The 24,325-nt window shown below is 52.8% G+C and overlaps 2 protein-coding genes across 2 annotated transcripts; one reads left to right on the top strand and one right to left on the bottom strand.

Annotated features, from left to right (window-relative positions):
• Nucleotides 1-474: 474 nt before the first annotated feature.
• Nucleotides 475-14,144, top strand: NPDC1 (neural proliferation, differentiation and control 1). The gene is made up of 9 exons (XM_081967373.1): nucleotides 475-736; nucleotides 8,535-8,675; nucleotides 9,473-9,571; nucleotides 9,707-9,877; nucleotides 10,055-10,121; nucleotides 10,364-10,448; nucleotides 10,751-10,830; nucleotides 11,384-11,480; nucleotides 11,789-14,144. The coding sequence occupies exons 1-9, from the start codon at nucleotides 616-618 to the stop codon at nucleotides 11,855-11,857; spliced, it is 930 nt and encodes a 309-aa protein (XP_081823499.1). The 5' UTR covers nucleotides 475-615; the 3' UTR covers nucleotides 11,858-14,144.
• Nucleotides 14,145-15,200: 1,056 nt separating this feature from the next.
• On the bottom strand, nucleotides 15,201-20,345 carry FUT7 (fucosyltransferase 7). Its single transcript, XM_081967734.1, has one exon. It carries the CDS (start codon nucleotides 17,776-17,778, stop codon nucleotides 16,759-16,761), a length of 1,020 nt encoding a protein of 339 aa, XP_081823860.1. The 5' UTR covers nucleotides 17,779-20,345; the 3' UTR covers nucleotides 15,201-16,758.
• Between the last annotated feature and the right edge of the window lie 3,980 nt (nucleotides 20,346-24,325).

The following is a 24,325-nucleotide window of genomic DNA, read 5'->3' as shown; positions in this document are numbered from 1 at the left end:
CACATCGGGATTGCTCCCCCGTGCGGGGCTGGATTTCCGGAGCCCCGTTCTTACAAAGTGAGGAGCGGGGGAGCAGACCCTGGAGGCCAGCGTTGGCGTCGGCCGGGCGCCTGGATGAAGCTCCCTCCGGGAGAAGTCCTTGGGGAGCGGGGCGTACAGGAAGCCCCTCCGTGGTTTCCATGGGCTCCCCAAGTCTGCCCCCCACCAAGCCCGGCGGAGCTTCTTGCGGGCTAATCTTCCCCCTGCACGCCCAGGGGAGCCGGGCTGGCCTGAAGGAGGGTCCGGGGTGCTGAATTAGCCCTTCCCGGGGAGGCTGAACGGCAAGCGATAAGGCGTCGAGAGAGCAGGAGGCAACCTGGTTTGAAGGGGGCCGCGCGCAGCCGCACTGGCCCGGCGCTCGGGCAGCCTGCGCACCTGCTGCCGGTGTGGCAGGTGGGCGGCGGCCTCGGGGCGGGCGGCGTCATTGGCCGCCCCGCCGCCCGCCCCGCCTCGGCTCCGCCAGCGCCTCGCTCGCCTCCGGTGCCGCAACCCGGCAGGCGCCTCCTCTTGCGCGGCGCCGCTGCTGCTGCTGCTGCTGCTGCTGAGATGCTCCCCCGAGGAGGCAGCCGCTGAAGGATGAGCGCCGCTGCCCGCCGCCGCCCCTGCCCGATCCCTCCGACGCCGCTGCCGCTGCTGCTGCTCCTGCCGCTGCTCCTGCCGCCGCCCGGCGCCTGGGGACTGCTGGCCACCCACGGCGGTAAGCGCACCCCGCCCTTCCCGGTTACGGTTCCCATCGCCTCCAGCCAGCCGACGCCGGGGAGAAGGGGAGGCTCAAGCGCGGCGCTCCCGCAGGCTCTCCCCGCCATCTGGTTCCGGCCTCCCCGCTCCTCTGTCCTGCCCGTTTCCTGGCTCTCCTCCCCTTGCAGGCTCTCCCCGGCGTCCTGAAGTGGGGATGATGGGAACTATAGTCCAAAGCATGCAGGCTGCCCTTTCCAAAGCCCCCCCCCATCCCCTCCCCGCCTTTATTCATCCCGCGGGGTCTGCTTCCCTAACTTTTTGCCTTGAAACGGGGCTCCCCATCTGTTGGGGTCCTTCTTCCCCCTCCCCTTTTCCTCCAAGTGCTCCTTCCGTGCCAGTTGTTGCCCTTTGAAACGCCTTTGGGGTTCCCTGGCCCCCAGCAGCCTTGCCTTGCTATTCCAGCGGCCGCCCCCTTGCCTCTCTTCAGAGGTGGTCAGCCTGCCAGTTGCCAGAGAGCTCCCACCCCCCTCTTCCCATGACATCATTTCTGAAAGCTCTTGGCAACTTTCAATCCCCCCCCCCTCCAACTCTCTGGAGAGTTTCTGCTGGAAAATAATCCAGGGGGCGGAAGGGGCTCCTCTGGGCCAGCCTGGAGGGTTTGCAGCCTTGCCGGGGCTTCTCCTTTCTGCCCCCTGCCCCCACGGCTGGAAAGTGGGGTGCAGTTGCTTGTGTTTGTGTGTGGGAGGGTCTTGTAAAGGATGAGACGGATGGCATGTGGGGCGGGGGGAGATCCACTGGAGGCACTTTGAGCAGCTGGTGGGTGAGGCTCCTCTGATTCAGCCATCGCCCCTTCTCTCCCCCAGCGTTGTTGTTGGGGGGCTGGCAGTTTGGGGGTGGCAGAGTTGGGAGAAGCTGAGAGCAAGAGAAGCTGTTCACCTTCCTCTGGGAGTTTTGGAATCGCTGCCCTGCGAGGGTCTCCCTGGCGTGGGTGAGGCTGGGGGTGGTGGTGTCGGCCAGAGAGCTTGGCCCTGAAGGAGCCTGGAGGCCATTCAGCCAATTCAGGGCCTTCTTTCCTGTCCAGTCCATTGTCCGAAGCGGCCTTAGAGACAGGAAATGTTTTTCCTCTCCAGCTGCTTTCCGTTTGGGCCAGCGCTCCCTTTCCCTGCCCAAGGGGCTGTTTTGGGACCGTCCCAAAGAGGATCCTTTCCCTGGGTGGAAAAATCGAGGTTCTTTCTCTTTGGCTAGTTCTTCTCTGATTTGGTCTTGACTCTGAGCCTCCTCAAGCCGTCTGGGACAGTTACAGGAGCCTGGCAGCTTTCCCAAGATCTCTAAAGCGGATCTCTCAGGGGTCTGAAGATGGTTTGGGGTGGGAGGGGCTTTGGCTGAGTGCTGGAGCAAAGTCACCCCTGGCGGAGGGGGCGGCATGTTATTCCACAGGAGCTTTGCAAGCAGAGTCAAATAGCTTGAATGGATCGATCCGAAGATGCCCAGATGGTGTGTAAAACAAGGGGGGGTCTTTGGCATGGAGGGGGGACTCGGCCCCATAGAACGCTCATTCTGGAGAAAGGGAGCCAGGCTTTCAAGGCACCGTCTCTCTGTTCTAGGCAATCACAACCAGCACGACAATCCGTGTAGGACAGGTGGAGATCTGTGTGGCAGCTTCTCACGGAGAACGTCGATATTTTCCCCAGCGAGTCTCAGAAATGACAGGCTGGCTTTGAATGACGGGTGTTTTTTTCTGTAGGCAGCAGGCCGGAACTCCCCATCCTCCCACCTCCCAGGGCACCTGCTGGCTGCCTTTGCTAGGCAGATCTCAGGGCCTGTTCCCCCCCCCCCTTTGCTTCTCTTCTCTTGCACTGTTAGGGGCCGGAGGGGCTGGGAGAAGCCAGGCTCTGAGCAGACGTTGCAAGGGCCAGACTGATAATGGATGCCCTGGAATAATCAGACGGCCAACTTGCAGATGTGCATGAAAACATCCTCCTGGACTCCGAAAGGGACAACTTGCCAATTCCCTATGGACAACTTCCCATGGACAACTCCTCACCATGGGACAAATCGCTGCAGGGCAATTTAACAATTCTATTTCATTATTCCAAATACATTTACAATTTTTGCCATCTCCATTTAATTCTGTCCCTCCTTTTGCACCCTTCCTTCAATTATCCTCTCCCTCCATTTTCTTTGATGTTAGTGTCACTCTTGTCCCACAGTGACGTGTTCTGGGGCAAGTTGGCCACAGCCAATTGGCTTGGCAAGTTGTCCCATTCCGAGTCCGGAAATATGTTTCCATGCATGCGGCGAATTCTCCTAGACCCTCCTGGCCTGAGCATCCGGGTTGCATCTGAATTCTGGCACATATAGAAGGCTTCCTTGTGTTTTGGATGGCTGTCCAAGAGAAAGGAAGAGACCCAGGAGGGGATGGAGCCCACCTGACAGATTGTGTCATGGAGATTCTTAGGGTCTCCGGAGTGCCCTGTTTGGGAGAGAGCCGATCACAGTGATGGTTGGGGGGGGGTGCCAGGAGACCTAGATTAGGCTTGGGTGGCCTCCTTCCCCCCTCTGCTCTTCAGGTGTGGAGAGAAGGAGTGAAGCTCCCACAGTTATGGGAAAACATAATTCCCATAACCCAATGTCTCTCCCCATCTGTGACCAGCCAGCCTGCCTGACCCATAGCCAAGGGGCCCCACATGCCATCTAGGGCTGTGCAGAACCCCCCCTGTCCATTTGTGGTGCGTCTCCCTCGTGCTCTGTGAGAAGGGAAAAGTTTTCCGGCACACAGAAAGAGCAGACAGATGTTTCCTTCTGTCTTTCGGCCTTTCCGTGTCTGCCGACAAACCGGCTTTTCTTGAAATCTTTTCTCCGGAGGTCAAAGGTCTGCAGGCTGGGAAAACATTCCCGCACACACTTGCTGATGATTGACAGGATTCGCACACAAGGGAGGTGTGTTGTTGTTTTTCAGGGGCCGGGTTCCAGAGGTTGGCATTCTTCTCCGGGCCTTTTGTTGGGCTAAGAGCCCTTGAGTGGGCGGGACACTTTTCCAAAAACATGAGCAAGTCTGGCTGAAGCGGTGTGGTAAAGGAAGGGATCGCTGATGCTCTTCAGACGGAGCCAAGGTCAGCAAAGGGGGGGGGGGTTCCCACCTTAGGACTCATCCTGAGCTGGAACTGGTCATGTTTTCCATGCTTTGTTTTTCTCGCTCTGTCCATTACGGTAATTTTTGGCACATTTATCCAAATGCCAGACACTAAAATGAAGGGACGGCTGTGATTCCCAGGCGTGTTGCAGGATGAACAGAGCCAGATAATTCTCTGCCTTTTGCGAACTGTGGGTGACCCAGCTCTCTCCCATCCTCTTCCTGGAGGTGGGGGGGATTTTCGCCTGGCAAAGAAGCAACTGAGCTGGGAAGAGACATCAGGCATGGTGGCCTTGTTCTCTTCATCACATCCTGGTTTGCTGGCTGGGCATAAAACAGAGAAATAGGTTTGGTCCCAAATGCCAGGGAGTTCATTTATTTAAAAGAATACATGTTTTGCTCGCCAAAGGTTTGTTGGCAAGGATTTAGGGGTCCCTGCAGCTCCCCATGCAAAAGAATCCTAAATAGGCAGAGAGGTCTCTTCCCAAAGTTTTTATTTACTTTATTCTTTTGCACACGGATGCTGAAGACCAGGCAACACGGAGGCCTTTCTTGCCCCCTCTGTAGTTACCGGATCTTCTGGAATAATCCTTTAAGCAGACTAAACAATTCTCCTCCCTCCCCGCCTCCCCCACCCCCCGGAAAGTCCCTGTCCCTGCTTCAGAAACCAGTTCTAATCTAGAGTGGAAATTCGGCTTGTTTCCACCAACATCCTCTTAGCTGTGTCTGATCTTGGCTTCAAGGACAAAGCCAGGAATAGGGGCCCAGCCTAGGATGCTTAATTTGCTAAGGGAGGCAGACCAGCCGAGGCAGATGGTGGTGGGTGGCTGGAGCATCTGTGGAAGATGGGGAGAAGTCAAGCGATGAAGGGCGAAACCGGTCTTGCTCCTGAACGACTGGCGTGTCCACCCAGCTTGTCCAAGAAGGCAGAGGTCACGTGAGGTTGCCTCTATCTCTGCTGATAGGCGTTGGCTTCACAAGCTGTGGGGCTCTTTGTGCAAATGGTAGAGAACGTCTTAATACACACAGCAGTTTCCTGGAACTCTGTGTCTCTAAACCCTTAAAAATGCAGCCAGACCTGCTGGGTTATTGGAAGGTTAGTTTGTGTTTCCTTCCTTCCTTCCTTCCTTCCTTCCTTCCTTCCTTCCTTCCTTCCTTCCTTCCTCTCTTCCCCCTCTCTGCCTGGCAGAGTGGCCATCAATTATTCAGAGCTCTCGTGTTCCAGGGAGACATTTTGCCACGTTGACAGCCAGCCTGAAAGCAGGAAACCTTCTGCTGGCCCAGCCCAGAGAGCAGCAGGGATGAATGACCCAGAAGGAGAGGCTTCTACTCGGCAGCTCCTGGAGAAGGAGGAGGATCCATCCTGGGTCAGACGGAGGGGCTCCTTTGCCTGCCCACCCCTTGCAAAAGAGCCTGGAAAGACCCCGGGGAGGCTGACCTTCCTCTGCAGTTTGACACCCCACACCCTGTAAAAAATAATATTTCATGTTTTATTTTTCTAGGTGCTTTTATCTCCTCATTTCAAGGAGATAAAAACCTATAAAAATCATAACTGGGGGCAGGGAGGGAAAGGGTGTGAAGAGATTGATGTGCAAGCAATTGTTTCAGTTTGCCTTTTTAAGACGATGGGACCCATGTTTTTGGCCAGTGGGAAAACTCTCTCTGAGGGTGTATCTTTGCAGGGGGGAGAGAGTGGGGGGCCTCTGGCTGGCATAGTCACCTGGCACTTGGCACAAAGCAGCAGAAATGATCCTGGGCACTCGGCCTTCTCTGAGGTGACCTGAGCTGACTTATCTTTTGGAGGCAACCAGTGGCAGTTTGAGGTTGTGTCGGAAAACTTTCCGAGCACAAGGTGGCTTGTGCGAACATGGCAAGCGGTATGTGAAGTTTCCAAGAGTAATTGGCACCCGAGAAATGTCCCGGGTGAATGAATGAACGTGAAGGTCCTTTCGCTCTTTGATCGCAGGCTGTCCTCCGGTCGAGATGACCGAAAGGGAGTTTCTCTGGGCATCCACATTGCCTCCTTTGTGATTGGGGGGAGGGGAGGAGCTGCCCTGCGCAATTGTTTGCTCAGCCTGGGCGACTGTCGTGGGGGTGGGGCCACCTCAAAATAGCTCAACTTCAAAGGCTAGATTTTAAGTGTTTCCCCGAAGAGAGGATTGTCCTGTTCTTAAGGGGGGGAAGGGGTTTCATTTTGGATAGCTTTCCTCCCCACAAACAATATGCCCACCCACCCCTTCCGGGATGACTTCTGCCTGCTTCGCCTGCCAGTTGGCTGGAGTCATTTTATTACAGCCATTTTTAATCAGTTGGCTCTGCCTCCATAGATGGTCTTTTGTGGCCTACAGTAAGTTCTCCACAGACCTGCTGAGTTTTGGGGGGTCCCTCCTTGGTTGCTTCCCTCTCTGGGGTTCCTTATGTTTGAAGCAGGAGGGAGCAGGGAGCACTTGACTGAGGACTCCCTGGCCTGCTTGGGGCAAACACTTGCCAACCAGCCCTGCTTGACCGGGTCCCTGCCTCTTTCAATGTCTCAGCCAGGCCCAAGGCAGCACCGGCTCCTGGTGGACAGCTCCCCAAATTGGCTGGATCCCTTTTAGAGCCAGGTCTCATCTTCCAGTCCATGAAATGACTTTGTGGGTCCTTCCTTTGGGGTCACCAAGGTGGGCAACTGAGTGCAAATGGGAAGGTTGGGTCGGGAAATCTCCTCCTCCTCCTCCTCTCCCATTTCCAAAAAGCAGGCCTTTGGTTTTCTTCTTTGCAAGGCTGGGACGCTCCCTGGCAGTGCCTGGGCTGATAAGAGGCAGGATGGGTTGGCCTCCCTGTGTGATCTTTGGGCCTCTTCCTTTTTGAGTTGGGCCACATCCCCTTGTAGGAAAAGGAGTTTTGGGGGCTCACTGGTGGTGATGAGGCATCTTAGTCTCTGCTCCTGCCCCTAAAGGTGGCCAGAACCCCCCACCCTTAGAAGGCTGGTGACCCACTGCCAGGGGTTGAAATAGTCTCTGTTCAGCCCCACCTTGTTTGTTTCCTTGTTTTGCCATTTTGGCTTTGTGTAGCCGATAGTTTTGGTGCATTCTGCCTCTTCTAAGCTTCTTTGAACAGCCAGCGACTGTGTGGAGCTCTAGGGTTTCCGTGTTTGGCTGCTGCAGGCCAAGCTTTGCTGCTGCCAAGCAGTCCGGCTTCCCCATCCTGGCTGGGCAGGAACTGGGCAGAGACCCACCTTTCCTCCAAGTGCCAACGGAGCAAGGAGAAAAACAAAGTGACTCTGTTCGCTAACTTTGCCACCGTTTCCTTGACCAGAAACAGGTGACCTGAGATGGCAGGCAGGCACATCCGGCCCTTTCCTTCTTCTCTCCTGAACCCAAACCTTCCCTGGCATCCCCTCAGCTACTGTTTCCGTGTGGTTTTGCCAAATCCACGGAGGGCCCTCTTTGGGCAGCCTCTCTGGGGCCATGGGGAGGGAGGGAGCCCCAGGTGAGTTGGCCCCATCGCCAGACTCTTCCAAAGGACCTTTGGCATCTTGCTTGGCATCTGACGGGCAGCCAACGGGTTCCCTGGCATTGGGCTTTTTGGAGGGCTGGATTGCTCGGTCGTTGCCTTGAGTCATTTTGCTCTCCTGTTTTGCTTCTCTGCTCCTGGGTTATCGCTTCACTTTTGCTTACTTTCTGGGTGGGGAGGGATTATTCTGCACACTCCTCCGCGCCTGCATGAAGAGAGAGGTTTGAATTGTGCCACCTGGTGGCTGAGATTCCAAATTGCAGACCGAGGTGACTGGAAGAGGCCAGGCCATGGGCCTAATTTGCACACGCCTGGGGGCAATGTCTTAGGGGGGGGGGCAGAGCTGCAGTCCCATGTGGCCCCTATCCAAACAGGTGGTGGGGCCTTCGTGTAGGAAAGAAGCAATCTTCAACATGTTGTAGCCTGCCAGCGGCCAGTGGAGCTGGCAGCCGATTCAGAGAGTGAGGAGGTTGGGGAAGAACCTGGGCCAGTCCTGGAGTCTGGGGAAGGCTCAGATGAGGGCTCTGTGTCCGAGGCAGAGAGGGGGCCAGAGCCGTCTGACAGTTATCAGCTGCCTTCAGAGTCAGACATCAGTGGGGGAGAAGAACAGAGGAGGGGTCGACTTGGGAGTAAGGCCACAGGTGGACGATGAATGGCCCCTCCCAGAGGAAATAAAAGAGGAGCGAAAGGGGAGTGGAGTTTGCAGGAGACCATTAGTTCCCTTCATTGGTTTCTGACTCTCCGAGACTCCTTGCCAAGTTTTACAGATATCGGCCTGACAGCTCTCCCAGCCAGAGAAGGTCTGTGACTGTAAATCCTCCCTTGAAAGACTTTGCTGGATGTGAATGAGCAGAATTCATGGGAAATTAATAAAAGAACTTTTTGTCGGGCAAGGAGTTTGCTTCATGCTCTTGGGAATCCTCAGTCAGAACACAACATTTTTCTTTTTGTAGCACAAAGTTAGCTAATTTGCAGGGAGGGAGGGAGCCCTCACTTGGTGCGGGGGAAGCTGGTGGAGGACAGTCTTGGTCACAGCCAGAGGTCATTCGGCCCCTTTGTGGTGCTCCTTGTGCTGGCTGTTTGGGGGCTGCTCATAAGGAAGGGCGTCCATCTGGGTCTCTTGGCCGGGTGGGGCAGCCGAATGCCGTTCATCTCGGAGTGAGCAAATTTCCTGCCTTTGGAACTGCAGAGCTGTGTCCTCGGCACCTGGACTGCACCCTTCAGCGACGACAGGAGTGTCCCCTGGGGTCCCACACCTGTGGCCCCTGCCTCCCCCAGTTCATAGAAGACAGAAAGGGAAGATGCGTGGCCGGGACACCAGCGCCCAAAGGTAAGGGGGAAGGGGGGCTCGGCCAGGATTCCCGATGACCCTCCTGCACCTGCCCTTTCGCCTTCCTGGCAGGAGAAAGGTCTCTGGGGTGCCCCCTTGTCACATGCTGTGGGGGGGGGGGCTTATCTGAATTGCAGCAACTCCTCCGTAGACCCTGGTCCAGGAGAGTCCATGCCAGGCTTTCCTCAGCCTTTCCAGGGGTGGGATAGGAAGTCACACCATGCCTGGAAGCCTTAGAGAGAGAGAAACTAAAATATGACCCAGTCTGATATGCCAGAGTGTTTCCCGAGAGAGAAAGTGGGGCCAAGGTGGCTCTTTTCAACCAGGGTTAGAGCAGAGGGCTGGACTAGTGGACCTCTAAGGCCCCTCCCAATGCTGTGGTTCTATAGACTGCAGGGCATGGAGAGTCCTCCCCTGCAGGCTGCCCATGTTCTGCCTGCCCGCCTTCAGAAGGCGAGGAATGGTGTGGGAAGGGAGAGCAGAACTGGCAGCTGGCACAAGGGGGAAGCCGCTTCTGGCGTGACTTGGTGCCAAGCGGCTCCTTTGGCTGACAGATGGTGGGTTATGAAACGGCTCCCTTGCAAAGGGATGGTTTTCTCAGTGGCTTTGGGGTCCCTCGATGAAGACCCCTCCCCAAAAAACTGGGACGGTCAGAGGTTTCTCTGCCCCTGTGCAAGGCACTTGCCTCCATTTCTAAATCTACATCTTCCCTGCTTGCTGAAATTGTTCAGTTTTGTGATTTTTGCTCATTTTGCTGGCTGTCCTTCCTGTGGGCCCCTCCCTCCCTCCCTCTCCAGGGCAGAGCTCTCTTGTTTCCAACCTCGAAGAAGAGATTGACTTGGTGTCGGATGTGCTGTCCAAGCAGGGGAGAGGGCCTCTGCCCCACAGCCAGGAAGGTACGGCTGCCCCAGGCCCTGGAGGCTCCCCCTGCCTGGCGTAGAGCAGGGGGCATCATTAATTTTGCAAGGGGGGGTGTCTCTCCTTCCTCTTCCTCGTCTCTCTGTGCCAATCGGCCCTTCTTTCTCATGCAGAGACCCTGCCACCCCCTGGCCCCCAATCGAGGAGCGGGGCATCGAAGGCAGAGTCCTCACAGGGTGGCCGGCAGGGACGGCCAGACACGTCGTCTCAGCCCACCACCAAGCCGGTTCACAACCCCCCAGTGGAGTCGACCCGCATCTCTTCCAACGATGCCCTCGTCCTCGGTGAGCCTCCGCCCGAGAAAAGAATAGGGGGAGCAAAACCTCAAGATGCTAGTCCTCAGTTCTGATGGTTTGGGATGGCTGCCGTTGGTAATCCCATATTCAGTGGCAGTCTATCTTTGTGGGGGGAGGTCTTCGACTGCCCTTCCCTCTCCAAGTCTTCCTTGTCCTCCCTTGCAGGCTTGATTGTCGTCTGTACAGCTGCCGGTATGGCAGCTCTGGTTGTGGCAACGATCTGCTGGTGCAGGTAAGTCCTCTGGGGCTGCCCTCGGGCACCGGGGCAGAGCTGGGGCTGAAGGGGGAGGGGCAACTGACTTCCTTGAAGTGGCAGCCTTGAGATCCGCCCCAGAGCCCTTGCATGCTGCCTCCAAATGGAACCTCCATGGCAGCAGCAGAATAAGAGGGGGGTACTTGAGGGTCCGTAGGCTTTGGGGCATCCCTGCCAGCTGTTGTGCTGCTTCCCTCATGGACGTCCTCCTCTCCCCCCAGGTTACAGAAGGAGATCCAGCTTGCCCGAAAAGCGGATTATCCAGCAAATAACCTGCCCCAACTCCCCTCCTACGACAAGCTCTCTGTAAGTGCCCTGTGCGCCCCTTGGCATGGCGTGCCAGGTGGCTGGTGTCCAGTTCTTCGGCCAGCCCTGGCTCTTTGGAGTTGCTTTGTGCCAGGCTTCTCTGTGAGCTGCCTGTTGGCCTCTGCTGGTGGCAGGGATCTCTCTGTGCCCCAGTTGGGCCTGGCTCGCTGGCACCCAGGCCAGGGCCTTCTCTCCCCTCTGGGTGCCAGCTGCTTTGGAGGTGCCGTATTGGTGATGCCTGTTCTGCTGGTATGACAGTCTCTGCAGTGTGGATGTCCCCACTTCTTACTCTTTCCTTCCAGCCTGGCGATCGGAAGCTGGCACAGAGTGCCCAGATGTACCACTACCAGCACCAGAAGCAGCAGATGCTTTCCATGGAAAAGTGCGTCTTTCCTTGCTGTGATGGGCTCCTCTGCCCTCTTCCTGGTTCTCCTGTGACCCACCTGGGTGGGAGGCCAGGGACTCCTTTGTGCAAGGCTGGTACCCCTGCCCGCTTCTGTCTCCACTTAGTTGGGGCACGAGGCTGCTTGTCAGCCGGGGGCTTCTAAACAGGTTGGCAGTCTTGAAAAGAGTCGGTTAGGTTAGGAACCCCTTGATGAAACAAACCTCTGGCAGCCAGATGTGGAGGAGGTAGCCAGCTGGTAGGGATTTGACAGCTAAGCAGCAGCAGGGCCTCTGCCCATTCACCCCTTTTATTCTTGGGGCACCCCCTGAACGAGCTCTGGTCTGACATGGGGAGCCTGGCATGGCTGGGTGTCCAGGGACGTCACAGAAAGGGCTACGGATTGAAATGCTTTCAGTTCTGCCTCAGCTTTGGCTGGAAGTTTTGACGCCAAAATGGCAGCTGCTTGGCTTGGCATGGAGTGGGTTCCTAAGGGGGCAGGTGAGGCAGGGAATCTCACTGCATTCGCCCCTCTTCCCCCGGAAATCTGTAGGCATAAGGAGGAAGCCAAAGCTCCTGAATCCGTCTCCTCAGATGAAGAGAACGAAGATGGTGACTTCACAGTCTACGAGTGCCCTGGCCTGGCCCCGGTAGGTGTCTCTTTAGGAGCGGAGGGGGCACCGAGCCCCCCTGCCCCCTCGCCCTGTTTCTGCAGAGTAGATCTCTGGGGTTGGTCCAGCTCTGGAGCAGGTCGGGGAGACAGGCAGGGCAATGGCTTCAAGGGGGTTCATTCCTCTGCCATGGTTCTCAGGGGCTGTGGGGCTGCCCTGCAGGGGCCCCAGTGCCCAGAGCACCAAGCTCCCTCCCTGCCCTGGGCTGGGCAGTGCCATTCCACTCCTCCAGGCAGTGAGTGTGTGACTATGGTGTCTCTCTCGTTCTTCCTTGCTGGCCGCTGCAGACAGGAGAGATGGAAGTGAAAAACCCCCTTTTTGACGACTCCACTCTGCCCCCAAAGCTGCACCCTTGACCGGGAACTCTGGACTGTGCGCAGGACCTGCCCGGGGGCTGCCTGACCAACGGCTCTCCTCCGCTGCCCTCCTCCGCAGATTCTTGGCTGAAATAAATCCGCCTTCTGGCAACTCGCTGCTTCTGCTCGGCTTCGCGTTCCCCCCTGCACCGGCCCTTCTTCCGCCCGGCTCCCGGATGTCGGCGAAGAGGCTTTGTGGACTGCCTGGACTCGGGAGGGAAGAGAAGGGGGGCCCACCCAGAGGCCTGGCTTGCCACCTCCTTCCCCTACGATCCCTGCCAGCCTTGGGCATGGCAAGACCCGCCTTGCAAAAATCAGAGCGGGAGGGCTTCTCTCTTCTTTCCTTCTTTTTGCAGCCCCCCCCCCGAGGTTAAAATAATGGGGCTGGGGAGCCCTTGATGCTCGAGGCTTCTCCCTTTGGAGGGAAGGAGCTGCAGCTTCAAGAGCGAGGAAGTCTTCGGACAGGCCCTTCCCCGCCCAGCCGGTTGAGGTGCCTTGGGAAAGTGGTCCATGTGCCCATTCAACAGGTGGGAAGCGGAGGCAGACTGAGGCTGGAAAAAGTGCGTCTCCCAGGTGTAGTAAACGTCCTGATCCATTTCACACTGTTTTTAGTGCTTTCTCAAAGGAGCTGAATTTGGAGGCGGCCGAGGGTTCATTTGAAGGCTTTGTGGGCAAAATCTTAGTTCTCAGAATTTCAAGGGGAAAGAATGTTACCCCACAACGTTAAGGTCTGCAGAGTGACCAGTCCAGAGAGGGGGAGCCGGGGTGACCCCTGGAGCTTCTCCCATTGGGACCCTGGGGCCAGGCAGCCTTCACCCCTTAGCTCTCTCTGGCTGTGCCCACTGTTCTGCCAGGGTGATGCCCTCTCCTCGCCCCGGCCTGGCGTGAAGGGAGGCGACTTCTGTTCTGACTCATTGGGCATTTCCGAGAAATTCGTAGCCGTCTGCCAGACTGACCGACCAAGAGCTGGGATGGCATTGAGCCACGTTTTCTTTTCTGTTTAATTACAATCAAATCTGGAAGGTTGATTGATTTTCTTCATACCGAGTTCAGAAGGTTTCTGAAGTAGTTCTGAATTCCGCAATTAAATGGGGTGGGTGTTGAGGGAGGAAGAATGAGATTGCTGGTCATCTGTGTTGCCTGCTTTCAGAAGACACGATGTTCCAAGCGTTTGATCTCCCCCAAGAATTGTGTGGAGGGGGGAAGTGTTGGAGAGGGTGAGTTGTACTAGACAGCCACCAAGGCTGATTCCTACCCCCATCTTAGCAAATCCAAAGATATTCATGAACCACCTGGGTAGCCGTAGCCTATTTCTACTTGCCCCTGCTGTGAGGCCTAGAAACTTGATGGAAAACAATACAAGGAAAACAAGGTTCCCTTCTCAGGTGCATAAGTGAAGTTTGAAAAAGGGGAATTTGCTTATGCAATTGGACTATGGGGTTGCGATGCAACTCACAAGCAACTTTGGAAGTTGGCACCTTGTGAGGTAGGGTGAGTTTTCAGGGCAGAGGGAGGGTATTTTATTTTGGAGAAGTTTGCCAAAATGCTCAAGAAACCATCTTTGGGGTGCATTAGAGTTGCATCAGGAGCCCCCCACCCACCCACCGCACTTCCTCATATGAGTTTGTGCAAAGGTGCCCCCCTCCTAACCATCAGGGTCTCAAGAGGGTTTTCTTGGGCTTGAAGGGCCTGAAGCTGCAGCCAGGGGGCCCCCCAAGCCTCCATCGGCTGGGCCACTCTGCTGGAGCTCCCCTACCTGAATCAGAAGAGTCTTTGGGGGTAGGGGGGCTTCTCTGGCTGAGAGACCATCTTTTTAAGCAGAGAAGAAGGACGGAGAGTATCAGGGCTGCTTCCAAGGGGGCGGGAAGGGCCCTCTCTGCTTTCATTCTCCTGTTTTGAGTTTGCACAGCACTTTTGCACTTATCCCACTGAGTAGTTTACTCCTTACTTTTGTATTCTTTCCAAAGAGGAAGCTGCACACAAAGGAAAGAGAACCGAACCCGGAGCTCTATGTTCCTCTGCCGCCTGGCCTGTGTCCGTTGCTAATAGGGAGGGAGGGAGCGGAGAGTTTCTCCTTCAACCCTGCTCGGGTGGGGGGCTCTGTTGATGCCCCCAGAGTGGCCAGCTCTTAGACCCCAGAAGCGATGGTGGGTTGGCTGGGGGTGGGGGGAGGAGAGAATGCCACACTGGGATAGTTTATTTTTTCTTTCTTGTTTTGTTGTTTTTGTTTCCAGACCTCTATGGACTGTGTTTAATACATTTTATTAAATTACCAATTCTCAAGCTAGATCTTTGGTGCTTCTTTGGTGCCCTTCGGTTTTGAGCTGTTTTCTTCCTGGATTTAGGGGTAATTCAAAGGAACATATCTGTCCACGCAGCAGCCTCTCTCCTTGGGGGACCCGCGGCCATGTTGGTTTGATCGGCAAATTATTCTGTGCCTGAGAATATCTGGGAGGTAGTTAGAGAAATGCAGATAGGTCTCCGTCACTCAAAGGGCTCCCAGCCTCCCTCGGTGTGTGTAATATTCTTTTGCAGGATGTGAAGCGTACCAAGGGGCTCATCTATAGGCAGGATTTTGGGGGAGACACAGAGGCTGATTCTCCAAGGTGGCTCTGATCCCATCCAGACCTGCAGGATGGAAGCCAGCACTGTGGCCAGCGGTCACTCTGCCTGCCCCCACACACATTAGGCCAGGCAATCCGGCTACCTAGCTCAGCCCTCCTGCTTCGGAATGGGACAACTTGCTATAGGCAACTCACAGTGGGAAACTCGCCACGGCCAACTCACTACAACCAAGTCACCGCTGGACAATTTCTCGCGGCCAACTCGCCACAGGCCAACTGCGGCACAATTTACCAATTCTATTTCTTTATTTAAAATATTTTTTTTGATTTTTGCCATTCCCAATTTCTTCCTCCCACCCCCACTTTTGCATCCTTTGTTTAATGATTCTATTCCACTGTTTCTTTGATCTTAGTGTAACTCTTGTCCCGCAGTGAGTTTTTCTGTGGCGAGGTTGCTGTGCCGCAACAAACAAAATGTTTGAAAGTAATAGTAAGTACATTGTGTTTATGTAGTTACTTACCAAATTATATTAAAGTAGCCGAAATATCTTTACAATCCCCAAGGCTTGTCACAATGGCTGAGAACCCCTAATGTTTGGAAATTGAAAGCTGAAAAATTTGACCCTCCCTAGACTCCCGCAGGGAGTCGGACGTGGTGAGTTGGCTGTGGCAAATTGTCATAGACCTCTCCTACCTGGCCACTGCTTGCCCACCAATGGGCCAAAGGGTGGGGCCGAAATTGGGGCAACCCCTCTCCAAGGGTGCCCAGAGGATGGGAGTCTCCCTGCTGTCTACCTGGTGCTGTAACCACTGCACCCCCTGGCCCTCTGCTCAAGATATTGTGCAAGTAATAATCCCATCTTGACTTTGCAAGTAAATTGCACTCTGCACGTATTTGGAGGAACATAATTTACTATTAAGGGGGTTCTTTTCTTAGATAGGAAAGGAATATTCAAGTAATCCGATTAAACATTCAGGCAATTCAAGTGAGGACTGGAGCAGTGCTCGGTGCTGATGAAAGAAAGAATTATTTTGACCTTGTAGAGGTTGAGAGATCCGAGAGGAAGGAAGAAAGTGCATAGCAGCAGCACCATCCTTGGGTGTTTGCCAGAGGGGCTCACAGCACCCCAGCCTCAAACCCCGATCTGCTCTTAAAGGTCCTTTTTTAAAGTGCTCCCAGCGATTGTCCTGTTAATCTTCCTTTCCGGATGCTGGCAGTTTAGATTGTCATTTAAATTCCCCCCTTTCTCCGATGGAGCATATTGCATGGGGATTTTCTCCCTCCCCATCCCAGCCCTGCAAAGTAGGTCAGTATAAGATTAGGATTATCTGAGCACTTTTAGACTGGGGGGGGGGGGAGGAGAATGGGAGGGAAAGTTGGGGAAATTAAAAACGGGTCTCTCTCGGGGGCTTCCAACTTGGCACCAGGTTCAGTCCAGTGGTTTCAGTAGAATTAATGGGGATCGACTCTGTAGGGTTCCAGTGGGACCGCTAGAGGGAGCTGATGGCCACACGAGGCTGGCACCGGATTGGCACTGTGCTGAGAAAGGGGCAGATTTCACCAGAGGGAGAATTAGAAGGATGTTGAGCGATGTTTGCAGGAAGTGGGGAGCATGTGAGTTGGAGAGTTGAGAGAGGACCGAGATCCATCCTGGGGCAGCCAGCACTGTGGCCTGGGGTCACTCTGCCTCCCCTTCCCCATTAGGCCAGGCAAAGCTAGCTCAGCCATCCTGCTTGGCCGCTGCTTGCCCACCACCAGGCGAAGGCTGAGGCCAAAGTCGAGGCACTCGCTCCCCAAGGGTGCCCAGAGGATGGGTGTCTCCCTGCTGCCAACCTGGCGCTGTAACCACTGCGCCCACTGGCCCCTTGCTCAAGACAAGTAGGGGCAGTGAGGTTTCTAGCTTCCTTTCCTGTCAGATTCACTTGGGTAAACAGGAAAGAGTTTAAGGTCTTCTGCTTTGCGGCTTTCACAGCTTTCTCTGCCCCTGGAATGGCTATCTTCTCAGCTGCTGCCTCCCCATGTGGCAATCCATGTGGGTTGAACTTCAAATCCCATCATCCATCCCAGGCTGGGTGGTGCTGGGGGATGGACCTTGCTGGGGGAATGGAGAAGAAACGAAGCTTGATGAGCCCTTGAGCAAAGAAGGAAGGAAGGAAGGAAAGGAAGTTGAAGGAAAGAGAACAAAAGAATTGAAGCTGGGAAAGGAGGGCCCTTGTGGGTGGGCCTTGGTGCAGATGTAGGGGCTTTTATGTAGGGGTTGGGATCAGTATCAGAGATGGGCAGCTCTGGAGAGGAGCCACGGATGGTCTGGCTGCCCCAGAGACAATCAGATGCTGCTAGTAATCCCAGTACCAGCGCTTCAGGTCCGGGTAGAGTTTATTTGGGGGCAAGTGGGGGTACTGCTGGCAGATGGAACAGAACCGTTCCCGCCAGTCCTGGTGGAGTCTGACCGTGTAGTTCCGCTTCCAGGCAAAGAAGCTCCGGTAGTGGCTCTCGTTCATGGTGGTCAAGAAAGTGGCCAGGTCCTTGGCTGAGCTGAAGTCGTCCACGTGGATAAAGGAGTTGGCGGGGATGAACTGCTCGTAGTTGGCGCGGGAGGGACCCAGGACGATAGGCACGGAGCCGGCAAGGAAGGCGTTCCTCCACAACTTCTCTGTGATGTAGTCCCGGTGGATGGAGTTCTCGAAGGCCAGATAGAACCTGTACTTGGAGATGGTTGGTAGCAAACAGTCTGGGCACAAGAGCTTCCTGTTGGCCTTCCCGAAGACATCAATTCTGAGGTGCCTGGACAGTTCATGGTACATCACTGCCCTGGCTTGGGAGCCATGATAGTGGCTGATCACCCAGCACACTAAGCCTGTTTTCTCTGGGATCTCCACCACATCCAGCGAGTGAGGCACCAGCTCCCCATAGGGGAAGAAGAGATCAGCGTCTCGCCTGTATGAGAGGACCCAGTTCCATTCCTTCCCCGTCCAGCCCTCCAGGGCTTTGGTGTTGCTTGGAGATTCCAGGGAGGCCCAAACCCACTTTTGCCCAGGGTGGGCCTTGGACAGCAGAAGGTCCCTTCTTTCATACTGCAGTTCCCAGTGATGGAACACCACAATGTCCGCTTGGCTGAACAGGTGGCGGTTTGTGGTCAGTTGGCAGCCTGTGATGCCATAGAGCCTGGAGCAGACATCACCGGTCAGGTTTGTGGCTGCCCCAAAGGGCCAGCTCCAGATCAGGAGGCTCAAGGTGACGTTCTGCCTTGGAAATCTTGGAGGGTCATCAGACAGCTTGAAGAGAAGTGGGGCATTCCAGAAGAGGACGATGCCAAGGAGAGACGCACCTGCCCAGATCTTTGCCACGGGGGCCATCAGGTGGGAAAGTGACCAGAAACACAACTGCTGCTTTGTATTAGGAGCTGGCTTAAGGAACTGCGGTTGCTCAGCCCTCTTCCTTCCTCAGTCCCCAATAGTTCTGAGAGCTGCAAAGAACGGCATAAGAGGTTACGGTGCTCAAAGGATTGCAAAATATCCCCTATTGCATTAAAGGAAGTACAGAGCAGCTCGGAAGTCTCTCGTTCCGGCCCTTCTTTGCCCGAGGAGGCCCGGGATTTATGAAGTCTTAGCCTGATGCAAAGGAAGTTGCTGAGATTGGAGTCTTGGGAGTTGTTAAAGATGGAAGGTATGGATGAGACTGCAAAACCTTTCGGCTTTAGCAGTGCCGCCACCATCTGCAGTGATGCTTCAGTGTTACTGCACACCAACTAGGTCACTGTGGGGTGTGCAGCCTGCTATACCTTTGGAAAATATGGAGCATTGTGATGCATGCAATATTTTATAAACTATATATCTGTCTTGCATTTGGCTGCAAGCAAACAGAATCTCTCTCCCCCCACCCCCTCTGCTGCCTCAGATCCCTCAAGACAAAACTCAAGATGAGATCAAGAAAGGGGTGGTGGTATCTGAGAGACATGAAAACAGTCCAAGCAGGGAGAACAAGGAAGAGACCCCCCCCAGCTCCAGAGGGGTCTCAGAGAAAACCTCAGTTCCTTTTTCCTACAACCTTCCCATTATCTAATCATCCAACCAACATTAAAATCTAGCTGAATGAATATCACATTACTTGGGGGGGAGGGTTAGAAAAACTGAGTGATGTTTTTAACGGTTCAGCGGGATGTAACTGTGGTATTTTGTGGATGCTTTGATCTGAATTGCTTTCACTTCTCACTCAGCCAGATTTTGTTCTGGAGGGAGGTTGTTCCTGGAAGTTAAATAGAGAGAGAAAATCACAATCCCCGAAAGCAGTGAAACGTCAGGCTGTCCGTGAAATGGGGAGGGGGGCTTTAAAGCTTTCTATTCTGGAAAAGGAGTTTGCGAGAGGTATCTGAGCAAGAACTCTTATTAACAAGACATCTGACAGATAGTCATTCTAATTATGCAGATTCTGGCTCCTTTAGTTGATAAGGTTTTCTGTTTTCATTTGCATTCCCCTCCCTACACATTCTATTTTCGGCTTAAAACAGTCATATTTTTGCATGCTGTGCACTTCGATCTACCGTAAATGCAGTACAAAGAATGAAAATGCATAGTGCGGGGTAAACAATGATCAGACTTGAACAATGTAATAATCAGTTTAGTACACTCTGCCTTAATTTAACTGGCATCGTATCCTGCACTGAAAAGATAAACTTTTAGATTCATAAAGATCCTGTGGAGAAAAAAAAACCAAATATTTTAAGGACCTTTAAAAAGGACTGAAGGGGAAGGGAAGGGTCGTTTCAAGCATAAGGGATGCCAAATTGATTCCAATCTGGTTTGAAGGACTTGCCTCCTTGGTTTGGTTTGAATGCCCCAGCGCAGCAGTCAGTCAGGGGCAGCTGGCTCGCTGCTCAGCGCTTGCCTTTCCGTGGTTTCCCCTAATGTAGTGGGGAGTGAAAGGGAGAGAAAGGGGCCAGTTCCTCCAAGCTGGGATGGTGAGGAAGAGGAGAGCCAACTGTGAATTTTGCAAGTGGGTCGAGCAAGCTTTTCCCGCACTGCAGGGCTGGTGCCAATCAAACCCAGCTATGATTAGGAAACAGATTTTAGCTAGGAGCCTGGAAAGCATCTGGACTGGGACTGCCCTCAAGGTGCTCAAGATGGTTGCTTGAAGTCTTGCAAAACTATCTATCAAGCATCTCTAAATAGGTTTTTCTCTGCTGCTGAGGCAAACAGATGCCAACCCACCACATTTGCGTATGCCACCGACTCCTCCCAAAACGAACTGGCTCTCAGTCCCTCAAAACACGAAACACAATAAAAAAACATCTCAGCAATAAAGCTCATAAAGATCCCACCCTTGAGGGGTCTTCCTCTCCTCTTCCTCTTTGGGACAGAAGTGTTTAAATCCTTTTCTGAAGGGCACATTGGAGGGCAAAGGGCTGCAAAGGGAGGGGGCTGCTCCAGGACCAGGGTTGAAATATGGGTGGCCATGAGAAGAAAATGGTGTCTCTGCATCCCTGAATTCAGATGCCTGCAGGTCACACACACACACACACTGACAAAAGCTGTAGATTCCCAAGGACAGATTGAACCAAAACAGGAAATGATGGCAGAAATTCATAATGAGCTTGGTTAATAAGAAGAAAAGATGAAGCAAGCAGACAATACAGACTGTGACAGGAACAAGGGAGAATGAAGAAATCTGAGTCAGCTTTAGTAATCTTAAGAGTTGGTACCACTGAGCTGGTCAGAATTGGTCTGTCCGAGGGGAAAAAACAACACTGAATGCAGATTGAATTGTGTAACCTGGCTTGGCTGTTCATAGGTAACTGCACCAAATTTAGTATAATGAAATTTGCGTGTATCTGTGTGTGCATAGGTTTATTGCATTCATCTATATTTCATTCTGTTTCTTCCTCCTTTTGGAAGGTGCCCAATGTGTACGGTTCATTTATTCCTAATAAAAGTCACTTTGTTAACTTTCTCCAGCTTCTCAGTTGGTTCGCTTGAGACATTTCATGGGCACCAGGCGATGTAGCTGCTTCTAGTAATTCTGAAAGTGCCCTGAGTTTAAGGAAGCTGAGCTTTCATATCCTTCCAGCAACTAAAATCAGTGTTCTTCTAACTGGCACATCAAACGAACTATTTTTTATTAAAGAGATTTCAGGAAATAAAATGAGAAAATAACAAGTCTTTGCATCACTGGTGGGCAACGAACGGTACATCCTTATTGAAATGCAGGCTAAAAACTGCAGTACGGGGTTAGCCTTGAAATAGTGAAAACGAATTTAATTTTAATTTTAATTTTAAACTACAAAAGGGATTGGATTGAGAGAGATTTACTCGTGTCCCTGCCCAGAGAGTTAAGCTTTAGATTTCTAAATTACTAATTAAGATTTTAAATATATATATATATATATATATATATATATATATATATATATATATATATATATATATATATATATATATATATATATATATATATATATATATATATATATATATATATATATATAATATATAATATATATTATTTATTTTATATATATATTCCAAAATTTAAAAATGAAAACTTGCTACTTCAAACATCTGGAAAAATATTGAATTTGAAATCCATTCTTATAAGGTCTGTTTTGGGGACAGGTGGTAGCAGCAGGTAGCCAAGAGCTGTAGGAGGAGAATTTTTGTCAGAATGGTTAGTGGGAAGGAGAAAAGGTAGAGGAAACACAATAAAAGTTCTTTTCTTTTTTAAAAAGACTTTCATTTTGTTTCATTTCAATACTTATCTTCATCAGAAATTGCCCTTCTCTATAAGCCGTCTTTTATCAACTTGCGCAGAGAGCTGCCCAGGAATCGCTGAGAGTCAGGTGGCATGGAAGTTTAGTACCTATATTTTATTTGTCATAAATCAGGGCCATTTAAAACTCCTGCCCAAATGATACGGATTTATTTATTGATCGAAAACTAGCATGAACATAGACTGTGCCCGGACAGAGAGAGAGAGACAGACAGAAATGTTTTCCTGACTCTAAATAACAATCAATAATTTTCTGAAACACAGTTTGTTCTGTTCCACCTTTGCTTCGGGGGTGGGTGGGCTGGCAATGCGCAGCATAAATGGCATAAATGGCATAAAATGAACTTACCGCTGCCGCCTTGATTCTACCCCAGAGAGCAGCTTCTGCTTTGAAAGCTCGATCTGAGCGGAGGCGGAAGGCAGAAGAGGCGCTTGTGGTCTCTTTCAAAAGAAAGCCGCCCCTGGCACTGTTCACACCTTGGTCAGACTCAAACAGCTGTATTGCGGGAAGCTTCTCTTTCTCTCTCGCCCCAAACCACATCTGGGACAGCTGCCTCAACGGCTGAGCCATGCTGGAGGGGAGGATGCAACGGAGTTCCCTGCAAGAGGAGCTTTCCCTTGGGGGAACACGGACCCTCCCCCAGTGCCCCCCCTTCAAAAGGGGCTGTTGTCCTGGGTAACTCCCTGCCACCAGACCTGGCATGAGCAGTCACTCATCTTGCCTCTGGAAGGAGATCAGGGGCATGAAAGCAAAAGGGGAAATGTGCTGTGGTGATCCAGGTGCAGGTCTGGCTTTGGCACTTGCCACCTGGCATACAGAGGGACCTCTCTGGCTGCCCCCAGCAGCCCTTTCCTCTTAAATTTCCGCTGCTTTTTCCCCCCTCCTTCACTTCAACTGGGCTGTACCGCCAGGTTCCCGAAATGGCCTTTATCTTGTGTTCTGATAACTTTAGTCACGCTGGGTGGGGATAATGGGAGATGTAGTCGGGCCAAGGGGCTTGAGGTACAGGTGGTCTCAGTAGTTGCATCCCTTTTGGGGCACCTTTGGGGTTCACAACCCCAGGAAAAGGATTGTCGGGGAACTGGGCAGCCAGTGTCAGAGACACTGACACCAACCAATTTTATAAAATATATTAATAATTGAAGTAGAGGCCAACAGGGGTGGCGTACTCAGGTGAATCAACAGAGCAGGGACACCATGAGGTAAATCAGAGAGGGCACAGGAGGAAAAAGGCGGGAAACAAGGAAACGCCCCCTTGTTACTCAGCAACCAATCAGAGCTCATGCAGCGGCCAGCTCTCTTCCACCAATTGGCTACCGCCCTTGTCTTCTTACTCCTTGTCCAGCCCTTCACCTGTCCAGCTGTTAAATTTTGAATATCTCAACAAGGCCAAATTCTGAGCTGAAAGAAACTGTGGATTTGGCAAAGGATGTATTTTAGTGCATCCAGCATTGAAAAAAAGTTTTTTGAAATAAAATAATAATAATATAAAATTAATCCACTGGTCATTATGTAAAAAATACAATTTACCTGTATCCAGAAAGTCATGGGAACATAAAGTGGAAAAAGTTATTGAAAATGAGAAGGTGAAGACCTTGTGGGATTTTCGAATACAGACGGATCGTCATTTGGAACATAACACATCAGATATCACAGTTGTCGAAAACCAAAACATACAATTTATTGACACTGCGGTACAAGGAGATGCCAGAGTCGAAGAAACAAACTGGAAAAAATCAAGAACTATTGTGACCTGGCCACCGAAACCATCCAATTATGGATGAAGCATGTAACAGTGATACCCAATGTCATCGGGGCACTTGGTACCCTGTCCACGAATTTTATAAAACATATCAATAAATTGCAGCTTCTTGCAATAACACCAGCGGAACTGCAAAAAACTGCGCTGCTCGGAACATCGTATATTTTAAGAAGGTCCTTGGTTGATACTTAGAACATTGGGCAGCAACCTGTATCAACCATTAGCACCAGTCAATGGGATTTGTGACCTATCTTTAAATGCTCCCTTGACTTGAGTTTGATGCTTAATGGATAAAAGAAATAATAATAAGTTGATATCTAGGACGCTGGCAGCAACCCTTATCAACCATCAGCACCGGCCAATGGTATTTGTGATGCATTTTTGAATGTTCAGTTGACTTGAGTTTCATGTTTAATGAATAAAGTAGATAATAATGATGATAATAACCACCACCCCTGTTCTGGGCTCTCTCGGTGTCCCAGCATCTCCAGTGTGTTTGTGTGACAGCTAACCCGGAACGGCGAGGCCCGGGCAGGGGGGGCTCCTATGTCCCAGAGCCCCCTCCCGTTGCATGCACCCCGCACACTTGACGCCTCGCGAGGATGCCGTGAGAGGAGCCGATGAGCCCCGGAGCCCTCTGGCGGCTCTTTCGTGCAGCTGGGTGGGTTCCCGGGGCAGCCTGGAAAAGGAGAACATCCCTCCGATTGGAAGCCAGCGGCCTCCGCGCCAAAGCGTCGCCTGCTTGGAGGCCGGGACACCTTTAATTCCGGAGAGGGGAAAGGCGAGGACCGTCCTACATTTCCCAGCAGCCCACGGCGCGCCCAGAAGGAATTGTGGGAACTGAAGTCCTAGCGAATGTGCCAGCCTCAGATTGCCCAACCCCGGGGGGCAGGACGTGCGACCCCTACCCTTGGCTTCTCGTCCCTCGCGCTCCCCCCCCCACGAGGGAGGGAGAATGAGACCCTTTGGCTTCTTCCAGGGGGAAAAAAAGACCCCTGCAACATCTGGAAACTGGATTCCAGCAGCACCGAAAACCCCTGGGCACGATATAGGATCTTCCCCCAATTCCTCGCCTGTGAGGCTCTCCTGCTCCTCTGCGTGGAGGGTCCGTTTTGCCCTGGGGGCTGATTGAGCGGCTTTTCACCGGGCCGCCGTTCGTCCTGCATCGCCCTGGGGCTGGGCGGGCAGCGGCCAATGTTTCCAGCTTGGAGGAAACGTTCAGAGGGATGAGCTGTGCCAGCCTCCTGCAGACCGCCTCTGCGCCTGCCGCCCAGCCGTGCTTTAGCCATCCTTGGTCGCATAAGCCCCAGATCCTTGGGGTCCGTCCACGGGCCCTTTCCAAAGATACTCGCGGGTGCTGAAGTGAAGGAAGGAAGGA

The sequence above is a fragment of the Natrix helvetica genome (assembly GCF_964273705.1).
Source record: "Natrix helvetica genome assembly, chromosome: 15".
Lineage (NCBI taxonomy): Eukaryota > Metazoa > Chordata > Lepidosauria > Squamata > Natricidae > Natrix > Natrix helvetica.
This window is presented reverse-complemented; position numbering and strand designations above follow the sequence as displayed.

Coding starts and splice junctions, on each gene's coding strand:
- NPDC1 (XM_081967373.1), top strand. CDS start 616: ATGAGCGCCGCTGCCCGCCGCCGCCCCTGCCCGATCCCTCCGACGCCG. Junction 10,122..10,363: donor GCAACGATCTGCTGGTGCAG/GTAAGTCCTCTG, acceptor CTCTCCCCCCAG/GTTACAGAAGGAGATCCAGC. Junction 10,831..11,383: donor CAGATGCTTTCCATGGAAAA/GTGCGTCTTTCC, acceptor GGAAATCTGTAG/GCATAAGGAGGAAGCCAAAG.
- FUT7 (XM_081967734.1), bottom strand. CDS start 17,778: ATGGCCCCCGTGGCAAAGATCTGGGCAGGTGCGTCTCTCCTTGGCATC.